The sequence below is a fragment of the Clupea harengus genome, chromosome 22 (genome assembly GCF_900700415.2).
Source record: "Clupea harengus chromosome 22, Ch_v2.0.2, whole genome shotgun sequence".
In the NCBI taxonomy this organism is placed as follows: domain Eukaryota; kingdom Metazoa; phylum Chordata; class Actinopteri; order Clupeiformes; family Clupeidae; genus Clupea; species Clupea harengus.
The window spans coordinates 3,602,892-3,618,053 of record NC_045173.1 but is presented as its reverse complement, the minus strand read 5'-3'; the positions used below and the strand labels follow the sequence as shown (position 1 = coordinate 3,618,053).

Genomic DNA, 15,162 nt, shown 5'->3' with positions numbered 1-15,162 from the left:
CAAAAGAAGCTACAGATACATGTTGACTGTAGGTAGCCCCGTCCAAGAGCACACCATGCACTATACCTCAGCCATGCCTTTACTGCATCAGGAAGTTTGAGTACGCCAGTGCATGCAATGTAACTATACCAATCACAATGCAGGGCTAATTATCTGACAGCATAATACAGCCGCTCTATGGAAGTGAGGTCTAGGGTCCACTCAGTGCGCAGCACTACAACACATGGGACAAGCATCTAGCCAAAGCCCTACATGCCGAATTCTGACGATATATACTGAAAGTCCAAAACAAAACACCCAACAACGCATGTAGGGCAGAATTAGGCAGTTATCCGTTGAGAGCCCAACCTGACCAGAAGTACAGGCTCAGTGACCACAACCTTGCAGTGGAAATAGATAGACATAGAAAAACCTGTCTGCCAAATGAGGATGTGTGGTCACTGCCAGAGAGAGAAGGCTGAGACAGAGGAGAAAAGAACAAAAACTATTTTCTGTACATTTAAAACCAACCACGCAAACTTTGATGTCCTTAACAAACAAAAAAAAAGGGGGGCTCTCTCAGGAGAGCTTATATTTAATTCTGTCATAAACTGAGGGACACAACTTTAACCCAAATGTAAGTATGTTTAATGTTTCTATACATGTATACATACACAATGTATACATATTGTTTATATATACACATATATATATATATATATATATATATATATATATATATATTTATTTTATGTAGACATGGTCTATAAACCACTTTGAATTGAATTGAATTGAACTGAGAGAGGTGTCAAAAGAACGACAGATCAGACAGAGAGAGAGAGCGGTGTCAAAAGAGTGACAGGGTAGAAAGAGAGGGAGAGAGAGAGAGAGGGAGAGAGAGAGAGAGAGAGAGAGAGAGAGGAGGAGGATTAGGCTGAGAGGAAAGAAAGACAATTACATTAATGCCAGCACTTTTATCTCATAGATGTGTTATTATCTTGTGGTGCTGAGTGTGCAGTTGCTTCCCTGAGAAGACGTTAGACAGGGAAATTTGATAGTCATTAACTGGAGGTCTCTCTCTATCTCTCTCTCTCTCTCTCTCTGTGTGTGTGTGTGTGTATGTCTGACTGTCTGTCTATTTGTGTCTGTGTGTAGATTAATTTGTGTAGAAATGTCTGAAACCCTCCTATTGTTTCAAAACCACCAGTTGATTTGTCCCTGGAAGAAAATATTGTGCACAAATATATCATTACAGTGATGGTGATGCATTGATTCAATGCTCATTTTTTTATTACACCATCTGATTTAATGTTTTATCTTATTTACGTAACAGAAATCAAATACTAATTATTTTTACATGGTTTAAATGATTGTTGTATGTTCTATCTTGTCCATATGTTTATCAATAAATGAATAATGTCTGAGACAAAATAATGAAGGTATTAATAACACGAATGAAGGTAATAAAAACACAAAGTAATATATTTTGCAATATCGAATACAATATTTTAAAACACCATGTTTTCAGATATATTCATGCAATATTATATTTATTACTGTATGGGTCTTTTTTTTATCATTGCTTAATTTTTCTTACGCCATCATTTTAAAGGAATTATTTGAAAAATTGGTAATGCTTTATAATAACATGTGTTAGTAAACCCTTTATAAGGTATTACCAAATGGTTAATTAGATATTTACAAGCCCTTACAATACATTAGAAGATTACTTACAAATAATTTACACACTTACATTTTTTTGTAAATGCTTAACACACATTTATTAATGGTAAACCCATAGTTAATAAGGATGTCCAAAACCCATGTAGACGTATGCAGGTATAGTTCATTAATTAGGAAGATAATAATATATGGTGTATAACACAGTATGATGATTAACCAATGCATGTACTATGCCTTATATTATTTAGGCCCTCCTGACCCTTCTGAAGAAATGTTGAAGGGTTCGATAATGTTACTCTATAAAAAGTGACAGAGTTACTAACCAATCAAATCAATAATTTGCAAAGCGAGCTGAATGGGCTACGCGACGTCCCCAAAAGCAAGCATGCTGTAGTAGTGACAAACAAACTCGGAGTAGCAGGTTAAGATATCATATTGTTTCCAAAAGCATTAATTGTAGTAATTCCATACAGCTACCAAATTTCTGTCGCCATTATATCTGCCAGTTAACAAGTAACTGTTATCCAGTGTGCGGCCTGAGAAGGTACCTACAGTCAGGCTGGCCACCTGTGTAATGTGGTAGATACAGCGCATAGATTGACTACAGATTAGACTACGTCAATTACAAAACGTAAACAAAGTAAACAAGCATTGGCACAGAAACGATGTGCAGTCATGCGCGCTAGATATCATAAGCCTAAATAAAGTGTAAATAAAACTCGCTTTAGATTGGGGGGCTGCAAAAAACTCAATAAACGTAGTAAATGCGTTAGTTAATAATTGTACTCATAATTTTCTTTTACATCTTTATTGACTATGGGCTTACCATTGATAAACAAGTGCGTTATGCATGAATTAAGCATTTACAACATTTTGAACTGACTTACAAACTGTTTGTAAGTAATCTACTAATGTAAATATCTACTGAACCATTTTGTGATACCTTGTAAATGGTTTATTAACACACCTGATTATAAAGTGTCACCAAAAAATATAATGTAAATGTGTGTGTGTGTGTGTGTTTCTCCAGCCCTAGACAAGCTGAGCACACAGCACCTGTACCACCCGACTCAGGTGGAGATCGTGCAGTCAAACGTGGTGTTTGACATCAGCAGCCTGATGCTGTACGGGACGCAGGCGGTGCCAGTGCGGCTCAAGATCCTCCTGGACCGGCTCTTCAGCGTGCTCAAGCAGGAGGAGGTGCTGCACATCCTGCACGGCCTGGGATGGACGCTGCGCGACTACGTCAGGGGATACATCCTACAGGTCAGACACACACACACACACACACACACACACACACACACACACACACACACACACACACACACATACACATGCATGCATACACTCATAAAGATGCATATGTATCCACACACAAACACACACACCCACCCCACCTGGCATTTAAGTGCTGTCATTCAGGGGATACGCATTGCAGGTAAGAGGCTTGGATGTACACACACACACATACACACACACACACACACACACACACACACACACACACACACACACACACAAACAATATGTAATCTGGATATGAAAGCATTGGAAGACACACACATCAGTTGAGAATGCATTTAATGCATATTTATTTCTATTTAATGCAAAACAATTTGCCAAGTGATCTTACCGCCTGACAGTAACTAATCACCTCTAGACTTTAGAGCAATTGTCTGACATTAGAGCAATTGTCTGCTATGACATGGTATGATTATGGTAAATGACTACAACAAAAACAAATACTTACCCCAGACTCCAGAGACATCCACTGAGGCAAGTCTTACAGTAAAGACTTCCAGAACCAACATACAGCCTCTCTTTTGTGTTCTGTCAGCAAGATGTCCCTGTCTCAAGTGAGTGGAAGGGGGAAAAAAAGAAAAAGAAAAAGAAAAGAGAAAAGAGAAAAGGGAAAAAAGAAGTATATTTAAGAAAAAATGTGGAGAAAAATGTCACGCCAGCAGACTATAAAACCACCACAGCTCATTCCCTCCCTCTCCCCCTCCCAGCCCCCATTCTAATTGGAATCAGACACGTTTCCTAATCAAAGGTACAGGGCTTTTGGTCTCGCAACAAAACCAAAGTGTTCCTGAATGAATTAGTTAAGAGCAAGCGAACATGTGCTTGTGGTTAGCCTTGTGTGTCCAGCGGCAGTGCCAGAGCGAGGTGGCTGGCTTGCGCTGGGAGGCCGGGAGTAAGTGGAACAGCATGCTGGTTGAAGGCGAAGGCGGTTTTGAGGCCTTGTATGTGGAAAAGGGCTTCTGTGAGTAAACCAGATTTTCTGAACCCATGTATCCACCCCTCCCCGCCCCTCACTTATTCTCTCTCTCCCTCTCTCCCTCCCTCCCTCCCTCCCTCCCTCCCTTCCTCGAACCATGTGGTAGGATTGTGCAAGGTCGTCATGTACTGCCATTCGTTCTGTCTTTTTTGTCATCCTACTCTACCCTCATCTCATCTTTTTTAAACCTTCTGGTTCCAGAACAATTCCTATAGTTTAGCAGATCTTTGTATTGTTGGACAGATGTGATCCCTTGAGTGATCAGTGGAACTATTGAAATGTTCCACCTCAGCTGGTTCTGCTGGGATGGGCTGTTTCATATGGACGCCTGTGGTTCTGTGTTATGCTGGGGCCGCTGAGCCACGCCAGATCACTTCTAAAAAGGGGTAAAATGTGCAGGCATCATCAGTCACTTAAGGACAGCAAGTAGTCGCTTAAGGTCCTATTAGGGCATGAATAGGCATGAAATTCAATCATTTCAAGCCTTCAGGCACGGCTATAGTACAGTCACTGGATTTACTATTATATGGCATACTATTAAATGGTTTGTTTGATTTGAAACAGTGGGTCACATCAGAGGAGAAACCTACTCATATCTACACTGTAATATTTATTTACAAAATCAATACAAACAAATGTTTGAGTTTGTACACGCTATTTCAGTTGCCCATGTACACAGATTTTTATGAATGATGAGGCCTATTTCTGCAACAAGCCTGCTGCATGGTAACATGATGATTAATAATGAATGACATAGCACAGGCTCTCTTAACAAATGCACACATCCATTATGTGAAAAAAAAACGCTAAAATGAAATACACACAACGATCAATTTTTACGTCACTTTATAATTTGTTACTTTAGCAGCTAAAGGTGTTCAATATAGATATAAATGTATATATTGTTAAATCACATACCTGCAATATACAATACAATTTTCACACAATAAATCTAGAGAAATGGTATTTAATTTTTTTTTATTTCTAAATAATATTTTTAAAGTTTCAGATAATCACAGATAAATTGATACAAAGCACTGACTTCTGACACTTCCTGTGTCTATTGCTACCCCTTCATCAGACCATCATCCCCACACACAGTTACACAGATCATCCCCACAGTGTCTCTGACTGACAAAACGACACAGGGAAGAGACAGCAGAGAAATAGCAAAAAAAGAAAAATCACACGAGCTCAGTGGTTGCAATCACGCTAATGAAAAGGCTGTATGGGAGCATCTCCTCCCATCGGCTTTGTGCTCTGCTCACTCTGTGTTCTACTCGTCGGGGCTGTTTTTGTGTTTCCTACCCGCCGGGGCTCACAGACCTGAGTAGTGACTGCCGCTAATCAGCAGCCTGACACATGATGAGAGAGAGACGCAAGCAGTGCAGGTCACCCAATGTGTGTGTTTTTTTTTTTTGAATTAAATTAAAGTAGATAGGTTAAAATCATCAATAGATCAATCAATAGACAAATAATGATAAAAAATCCTTACAAAAGAAATTAGGTGGAAATTGATTTGTTTCAGTGTTAAGTATCTTTCTGTCAATCCATCTAACTACAGTAAGACAGCACTCCTAACATGAAAGCATATTCAGAGACTTCTACATCAAGTTGGAACTAACAAGGAAGTCTTAATTAAGTCAATATACTTAATCCCCCATTATCAGTTATAATTACAAAGCCATTTTAAAGAATCTCCTGACCACATTGTGTGTGTGTGTGTGTGTGTGTGTGTGTGTGTGTGTGTGTGTGTGTGTGTGTGTGTGTGTGTGAGATAGAGAAAGAGAGAGAGAGAGCGAAAGAGAGAGAGAGAGTTTGTCAATACACACAACACACAAGCATACTAAAGCAGACCGATACAAATAAGGAGATGTCGATTTCATTGTGGCACTGAAGAAAAATGAAACATTTCTGATGAAATTTCCCACTATGTATGAAACATGCTGGCTTGTGTCAAAAGTGGTCTTCTTTTGAATCATTAGAGAAAGCATGAGTTGGTCTCCGCCGTGCATCCAGTTGACCTCCTCTCCCACACAGGAGCCCCGTGCAGCGGAAGGGACACACAAAGAATGGATGGAAGTTCACCTCGTATGTGAGCCAGCCTGTCAGAATGTGGGCAGCTGTGTGTCAGTGATGCCTCACACACAGAGCTGACAGAACATAGACACACTCTTGCACGCACACACGCACACACACACACACACACGCACACAAACACACATACACAGCATCTGCAGTGCGGAAGTTTAGCTGTGCTGCAACAAAAAGACACCAACCGCACAACACACCCACACATACATATTGTATTCACATTCATATGATTGCACATGACAGACTGACCTTAGCGTTTAGCTTTCCTCCACCGCACGCATGCACGCACACACACACACACACACACACACACACACACACTGCGGTTTGTCAGTAACATCACAGTGAAACAAAGCAATCTCTCCCTCTCTGTTCTTCATTGGTGACAGACTGCGGGTTAGCACTTCATTGCCCAGATATTCCAAATCAAAGCACAGGCCCGTGGCATCCGTGTAGCGCTGTGCTGCTGGGCTACGTCTGCTTCACTCTGTGCCTTACGCATAATCCTCTCTCCCCCTTTCCCCACTTTCCTCTCTCTCTGTCCTTCTCTCTCTCTCTCTCTCTCTCTCTCTCTCTCTCTCTCACTCCCTCCCTCTTTCTTGACCTGTCTCCCAGGTAGCGCACCTGTCACCGTTAATAAGTCAGTGCTGGTTTCCCTGGGCGATCAAGCCCATCGACTGTCACTCACTGCCCCAGCTCAGTCCCCTCGTCTGCCGACATGCGCTCACACACACACACACAGACACACACACACACACGCACGCACACACACACACACACACACACACACACACACACACACACACACACACACACACACAGTCTCACATGACATCTTCTCCCCTCCCTTTCAAGGCCTGACGTTCGCCCCTCAGTGCATACCTTGTGTGATCTTGACACAATGAGCAGGAACATGGAGTCCTCTCTTTCTCGCTCTCTCGCTCTCTCTCTCTTTCTCTCTCTCTCTCTCTCTCTCTCTCTCTCTGGCTCCTCTCTCTATCCTCTCCTTTTCTGCCTTTTTTCCCGGTGTGGTTATTTAGGATATTTCCCATTACGCTGATATGGGCTCTGCGTTGATGAGATTTAAACCCCAAACTCTGCTGTTCTCCCCCTGAAAAATTCTCACCACATCTGCCCCCACGCTGTCAATCAAACTGCCATTACCATAGTGATGCACCTCCTTTGCCTAGCATTACTTCTCACACCAGTAATTGTATTAGATATTCATTTCTTAAGAACCACTGACACTGATGCATTGTTTAAGGCCAAGCCATGCACATCAGGAGAAAAGTAAATACATTTAGGCATGACTAAATATGTGTACCCTTTGCAATTTACCGCCGTAATAGACTGTTAAAACAGAGGAAATGAATCGATACCGTAAAAGGCTGACGGCTCATCAAGGGCTTTGAATTTTGATTTGGTAGAAACAGAAATTATAAATAATATCAATAACCATTGGAATGCATGGTTGTTCTTGTTTTAATCATCCTTAGGTGCTCTTCTCATGATGTGACCTTCACGTTAGAGTTAAACACTCAGGCACACACCAGCAGAATTAAACTCAAATATCGTATGCTCACATAACACAGATATACACACAAATACACACTCACACATCCAGTCACACAAACCATACACACACACCACACACACACACACACACACACACACACACACACACACACACACACACACACACACACGAACACACACACACAAAGGCATATAACATGTAGGCACACACACACACATAGTGTAGCCCCTGTTAGGGTGATGACAGTGTGATAAAATGAATAGTCTTGCATACATGCATAAGCCATAAAGGTACACCTGTAAATAATTACACTTCTACACGTTTGCAGCGCTGCCAGTGTGAGTGCAGGCATTCTTACAGCATGGCAGGGGACAGGCACAATCACTTCCTCATGATCTCATTTTGAAGAGCTTTCATTAAAAAAAAACCTTTAATGACCCTCACAGTGGTCGGCAGCACTTTTTGGAGTTGCGTGTTGTAAAACATTCCATTAGGAAATTATGTAGAAACCCAGAGGGATCGTTGGGCCACACGCCTTAACTCCATAGGGCTGTAAAAGAAGGAAAGAAAGAAAGAAAGAAAGAAAGAAAGAAAGAAAAATGCAGAGGAGGCATGCAGAAAAGTCCCTGCATTAAACTCAGTAAGCACTCCTGTTAGATGGCCCCACTTCGCGCACAGCTTCCTCCCAAAGTGCGACTCTCTTCCTGTTTTTTTTGGTCACAGAAATGCCACCTCTGTGGGTCTCTGTTGGTTTAGCTGTGCTGCGTTCGGAATGGTTCCCTGAAAACGGAATCTTTACCCAGACTTTATCACCACTGGGTGACCTTTACTGTGTAACGCAATGAATGAAGTGCACATAGTTTAGTAACATTCTCTACGTAAACACGTTCTGCTCTGTTCTTCTCTTGAGCTGAGAGGAAACGGAGGTGAAATGATACTGTGAGATATGGAGCCTGCAGGTGCGTGTGTGTTTCTTTGAGTAAGTGCGTGAACATGGCCTCATCTGATTGTATGTGTGCATATGTTTAAGTGTGTATGTTTCATGTTGTGTGTGTGTGTGAGAGAGAGAGTTTGAGTGTGTGTGTGTGTGCACGTGTGTGTTTTTCTGAGGGCCTGGCCCTTCTCCTTTGTTCTCCTCTTCCACGCTCTCGCCGTCAGAGGAGTCCAGCGCTCTCACCGAACCCCCTCGCTGGGGCCCTCCAGGGGCCACGGCAGACCGCCATGATTAAGTCTAGCCCTGCTCCGAACCCCAGACGGCCCAGCCAAACCTCCCTGTGCAGGCAGCCCTCCCCTCCCCTTCCCTCTCCCCCCCTCCCCTCCCCTCCCAATCCAGAGTGATGTGTGAAAAATTGCGGGGAGTCCTGCGGGTGCCAGCGCGCCCCCTCTTCGGCGTCCCTGGCCAGAGCCTCTCCTCCTCCTCCTCCTCCTCCTCCTCATGCTCTTCCAGCTGAAAGCTGTAAGTTGGAACGGCGGCCCGACAGCAATGGAGACCAGATGCCGGTTTTTCTCCTCTGTCACTTGGCCGCTCCCTGGCAGATGGAATTCGTATCAGTCTGGTCTCTCTCTCTCTCTCTCTCCCGCTCTCTCTCACCCTCTCCTTCACTCTCTCTCTCTCTCTCTCTCTCTCTCTCTCTCTCTCTCTCTCTCTTGTTTCTTCACTCTGAGAGAGGAGCAAGGGAAGGAAAAAAGGGGTCTCCGCAGCCAACATGTGGAAGCATGAAGGCAGAGCGACATTCCCAGTAATGTTCTTGTCCTTGTAGAACATTGTGCTTCCTCTCTCTTTTTTTTCCTTTTTTATGAGATGCGGTTTTCCTGACTCCGATGAGGAGACCCAGATGGAACCGCTAGGCTAAGCTAACCCCCCTACCAAGTGCCCCCCAGCTCTGCCCCCACCCCTCAACCCCCCTCCCTGGTGGACACGCTGGGGTAAGAGAGGGTTGGGGGGGGGGGGGGGGGGGAGCGCTACACAATGAGCCCATTTTATTCAAATAAGCCTGACATCTGGGCGCAGTGTGCCCTGCTCATCTCGACTTGCGCGAAGGAATTTGTAGGGGGCACAACCCGTCGCGCTTCGGCGAGGCACAATATGCTCCCTTCCTGATTCGTTTAATGAAGGATGTCCTCTGGCCAAAAGACATGATTTGATTAGGAGAGGAGGTTACAGGCCCCAGAGAGAAGCCACCACAAGCTGCTGCTGCCGCCGCCACAGTCACTGCTGCTGCAGAGACCAACGCAGCCCACAGTAGCGCTGAGAAACACTGCAGAACTCCTCTGCTTCCAATCAAAGCCATGTCTTTATTTGTTCACTGGGTGAGGGAAATGTAGAACAAAAAATAGCTAAGCATTGTGAATGATGTCACCGCCATTATGTAATTATATGGTTATATCATTGTTATTACACAATGCCTTAGGTGTATGAATAGAACAATATTTTCGCACCCTGAGTCAAGCCAAAAACTGAATCTATCCCTATAAAAAGTTTGAAAGGCGATACTGAAGTCATCCAAAATCATTAAACGACTAATGATTTCATATTTGTCCGCACACCATCTCTATCTTTCCACATCTCTTTCTCTGCTCCTCTCTCGCCCCCCTCTCTCCCTCCTTCCATCTCACTCTGTCAACGTGAAGGTCACCCCATCTCCCATACTCTCCTGAGAAACTTCCATTTTAGGTAGTCAGGCTCCGTGCAAACATTTTTTGGAAGTGATCCCTTCACCAAACCTTTCTTGGGCCACACTGCTCCCCGCCTCCTCCTCCTCCTCCCCCCCCCCCCCAGTCCTCCACCTCCAGTGCCTCCCCAGCCTCCCTGCGTCCCCCCCCAACCTGGTTTCTGTTATCACTGGCTAATGCCTCATCCACAGGCCGGGCCAGGGCGAGATGTTTCTTAAGGTGGAATTCCTGCATTCATATGGTTATGATTTGAGGACGTCAAGCTGGATTTTTGTTTTAAGGCGTGCGCTTCGCTCAGGGCTACGAGAGCCAGCTTCAGGCACATCAAAGGCCCGCTGCACTGAATCAAGGTGATTTCAACCCACCCCCTCTCCAGCACTCCTCCTCACACACACACACACACACACACACACACACACACACACACATCACCCCGTGCTTTCTCTCTCCTCCTCCCACGACCTCCCACCCCCTTCCCTCACCTCCTCTGTTCCACATGTGGCCGCAGCAGCTGCAGCGGAGCGATGCGCGCCGCTCACATAGCGTGGCCTACTTCCACCTCCTCCTCCTCCTGCCGTGCCCGCATTAAAGCATTAAAGCATTAAAGCTCCACCCGCACCAGCGCTGCTGAGACCAAGGCCACAGCGCAGCGCGCTCGACCCCTCGCTCAGGCCCGGGGTGAGCAGAGCCCGCTTCAACACCCCTAGCACGTCCACGTACCTGTGGTAAGGTCAAAGATATTGATCTGCTGCTAATCGCTAACACAGGTTAAATGTGACGCCACGAATCCCAACACCCCAAGTATTACAAATCCACAATGACTTCCGAAACGATGTTGAGCACTTGACAAGCTTCTGTTTGCCATTACATTTCAGGGGCTGGTTTTAAAGGAAATCTCTCCAGCACATTTGGAAAAGAATTCAAGTCAATTGTCCCGGCAAGAGAAGCATAATATGGGTGTGAATATATGCGGCTCAATGTGACGCCTCATTCTGGGCCCGTCTAGGCAGCGTTTCTGGCTCACATGTCAGGGCACGCAGGACTCGCACCAAGGGCCTCATATCAGCTGTACGTGGGCCAAATCCACAGTCCCTCTCCCTCAATCCCAAACTCAAGCTCCAAATGGATTCAAGCTGGAGACGGGGGTTACATGAGGGTTACAAAGTATGAAGGAATTTGGAAGTAATTCCCCTTATATTGGATTTGGACAGGATTTGACTCTGCCATGCTTGAGAAGGGCCCGCACAGAGCTTCACAGGACAGAGGGCTGCTAAACTGCAAAAAAAAAGAGACAAAACAAAAATGATCCCGCACTTATTTGACATGGTAGCGCTTCATGACACTTTCTCCATGTGTTGATATCAGGCCAAGTAAAAGGAGGAACAACACCAAACGCGGCATAAAAACACCAAACAAAACAACAACACCAAAACAACAACAACACCACACCTTGATCATGAGACAAAATGAAAGGCTCTCTGCAGTTTGACCATGTCAGTCTTTCAGCACTTTGGCTTTTTAGCTTTTCACTTTAGCTTCAGCACTGTAGCTTTTTCAAAGCTTTTGACTAAATTATCTGGGGCATTGTAAACATCTGCGCGGGCCCCGGTGAAGGAGACAGATGGTGTATTTTTAGTTATTTCTCTTATTATGGCGCTTAGCATGCTCAGCTCTGTCGGTGTGAGTTTCACACACATCAGTGATCAGCGTGCTGGTGTGTGATGTGGTGGAGGCTATGACAGGGCCCTCTCTGCAGACAGAGCTGTGAACACAGTCGGCCCCATATGGTACAACACTCTGAGCCGGTGTGTGTGTGTGTGTGTGTGTGTGTGTGCACAGGTCCTCCGGTGAAACTTTAGGTATGCGTGCTTGCACTTGTGTGTGTGGTCAGGCTGGACCTGTCCCTATGCATGTCTCTCAGGATGAGTTGTGTGTGCGTGTGCATGTGTGTGTGTGTGTGTGTGTGTACGTGTGTGTGTGTGCGTGTGTGCGTGTGGAGGCGCTGGTCCCTGGCAGCAGTGTCATGTGGATGGGTGCAGCCTGGCTCCTTCATTAGGCAGCCGTGGGCCTGTGGGAGCCGGCTGGACCCCTGTCATTGATCCTCTTAGGCAGCAAGTGCAGCGAGCATATTCAGGTCACGGCCCTTTTAGCTTTGAAGCAGCGCCGTTTCATATCACTCCTCTGACAGGCGCACCTCTCTCTCTCTCCCTCTCTCTCTCTCTCTCTCTCTCCCTCTCTCTCTCCCTCCCTCCTCCACTTTTTCTCCCGCTCTGTTTCCTCCCACTCACACCCTCTCTTTCCATTTCTTGCATAAACTCAGTGTGCATTTCTAATTCTCACACTGATCTCACACAGACACACACACACACACACACACACACACAGACACACACACACACACACACACACACACACACACACACACACACACACACACACACACACACAGACACACACACACACACACACACACACAGACACACACACACACACACACACACACACACACACACACACACACACACACACACACACACACACACACACACACACAGAGACACTAGTGGGGGGGGAGGCAAGGTTAAGGTTATCTGTCTGTGTACTCTGGCATTAGCTTTAATGAAGTGCAGCTCTGTTTTGTTATTTTGCTGTATTTTGTTGGTTTAACTCCAGATGGGCCTGGACCGGTCCCATACTAAACACGGCACACAGAGAGCACTTCTCTGCGCCGCGACCCCGGTGTGAAAGCCACATTCACACCGCCGGTGGAGCCGCACAGGACTGAGAGGAGGCCGGGTTATTTCAGTTGATAGAGCACCTAAATCTATACAAGAAGAAAGCGGAATGAGAAAGTATTTAAAAAAAAAAAAAAAAACAGCAGCTTGTCTGAAGCATGAAAGAGAAACTGTGAGCTTTTCTATTGTGATGCTGGCGTTCAGACACATAAATCAAGACATCCTGAGGAGATGAGCTCGGGGTTAACCCACGTCTGACACGTCATGCAGAAACACTCTAGTCCAAGTCATTTGGCACGTCAAAAAGCATACACTTTAATGTCTTGCATTTTCATTGGTGCTTTACACTGGATCTGTAAATCCTTCTGGAGAGAACAAAAAAGAAAAAGAGAAAGAAAAACAGCATACATTTAGAACACAACAGTCGACCCACTTGCATTTTGAGTAGCGCCTCTGCAAGGCTTTTTTTTCCTCTGTCCGCTAGTCTACCTCTCGGTCCCAGACACTCACTTGGAATGAATGATCAATACGGGCTCTAGCCAGTATGGTGGTAAGAGCACTGAAAGTGCCCTGGCATAGCTCCGGTGCCACCTCCAAGCCTAATAGACTGTGCATTTGGGTTGAGGCAGTCATTTAGTGGTATTGAATATTGCGGAGGTATGGCAGACTTCTCCGAAATCAGGAGAGAGAATGAGAGACTATTTCCTCTGCGTCTGCCTCACGCACACACAGGGGCCGAGTTTGCTCGTGTCTAGCACGGTTTCATGCAGCATGGTCCAAATTTAACAGCCATGAATATTGAATGTGAAACACGGTGTCAGAATGTGGCACAAAATAAACACGCAGCAGGCTTCAAAGTGACGTGCCCGGCAGACATGGGATTGGAAGTGATAGATTTAACATACATGCTCACGGTCGGGGGGGGCCCCAGAAGAGGCCGATGGGTGGGTTTGATCATCCTGCTCCGACACTCCCTCTTCTACAACCCCCCACCCCACCCCACCCCACCACCCCACTCAACCCCACCCCATCCCCCTGCCCCGCCCAGTCACATCTCTCCCTGAACCAGCCCCCCACCCCCTCCTCTCCACTGCCATGCTGACTTCAAAGCCTCCTGGCCAATCCTGCAGCTTTCCATTCACCTCCCCTGCCTCATGATCATACTGACCTGCTTCCACCCTCCTCCTCCTCCTCCTCCTCCTCCTCCTCCTCCCCTCCAGCCACCTGTGCAGAAGAGTCTAGAACCTGTAATTAAAATGAAAGGAAAGAGGACTGTGGTGGTATAAATGACTAACCCTTCTGCCCTGTCCGACTCCCCCACCCCCACCCCTCCAGTGGAGCTAGAGCAGCCCCCCCCCCCTCTCCTCCCCTCCCCTCCCCTCCCCACTATCCCTGCATTTGGGATCTCTCTCCTGCATTTGGCTTTCCCTTTTTTCCCTGCACTTCAGCCTTGGGAATTCCCCCCACGGAGGCTGTGTACCCTCTCTCTCTCACACACACACACACACACACACACTCTCTCTCTCTGTCTCCATCTCTATTTTTCTGGTTGCTGAATGACTAATGGAGGCTGGGGACGGGCTCCCTGGGTCTGCAGCTTGTATTTACCACTCAGCCTGGCTGGTTCAAAGGGGTGCGGGGCATGTTTTAATTACCTCCTCAAACAGAATCCCTGCTTCGCTCCGCTCCGCTCTTCTTCTGCTTCCTTGGCTTTCTCCTCTCCTCTTCGCCCTCTTCGTCCGCGCCGCTAATATATATCCTGCCTTTGCTGCTAGCTCAGAGAGGAAATGGCAGACGCCTCAGAAATGGCTGTCATTGGCTTTGTTGATAGGGGTGGTGGAAATTGAATTTTCTTCAAGGTCAGCGACATTAAGGGGTGTAGGGGAATTCGCTGAGCCTCCCTTGAAGTCGCTGGGTTGAGACACCAGCTCCGGTATTGATTGGTCAGCAGTGCGTCGGCGGTCTGTCACGGGCTCATCAGACCCTTTGAGGCTCCACACTATCTTCCGATACTCACAGCCGGGGGTCAATGAAAGTCTTTGAAAGTCTGCAGGAGCAAAAAAAAAAAAAAAACACTGGAAATGCCCCATGTGTAAGATAACAATAGTACTTGTACAATAGAGTGTACTTACAACACATAAACAATTCTTTGCGTTTTGGAAAGGGCGCTTAAATCAGTT

General features: G+C 45.9%; 1 protein-coding gene across 2 annotated transcripts in view; it reads left to right on the top strand.

Annotated features, from left to right (window-relative positions):
• bnc2 (basonuclin 2) overlaps positions 1-15,162 on the top strand; it is a 174,636-nt gene that overhangs the window by 120,952 nt on the left and 38,522 nt on the right. For both annotated transcript variants that reach the window (XM_031560498.2, XM_031560499.2), the window contains exon 4: positions 2,693-2,928. In XM_031560498.2, the coding sequence (XP_031416358.1) occupies positions 2,693-2,928 (236 nt within the window). The remainder of the gene's footprint in view (positions 1-2,692; positions 2,929-15,162) is intronic.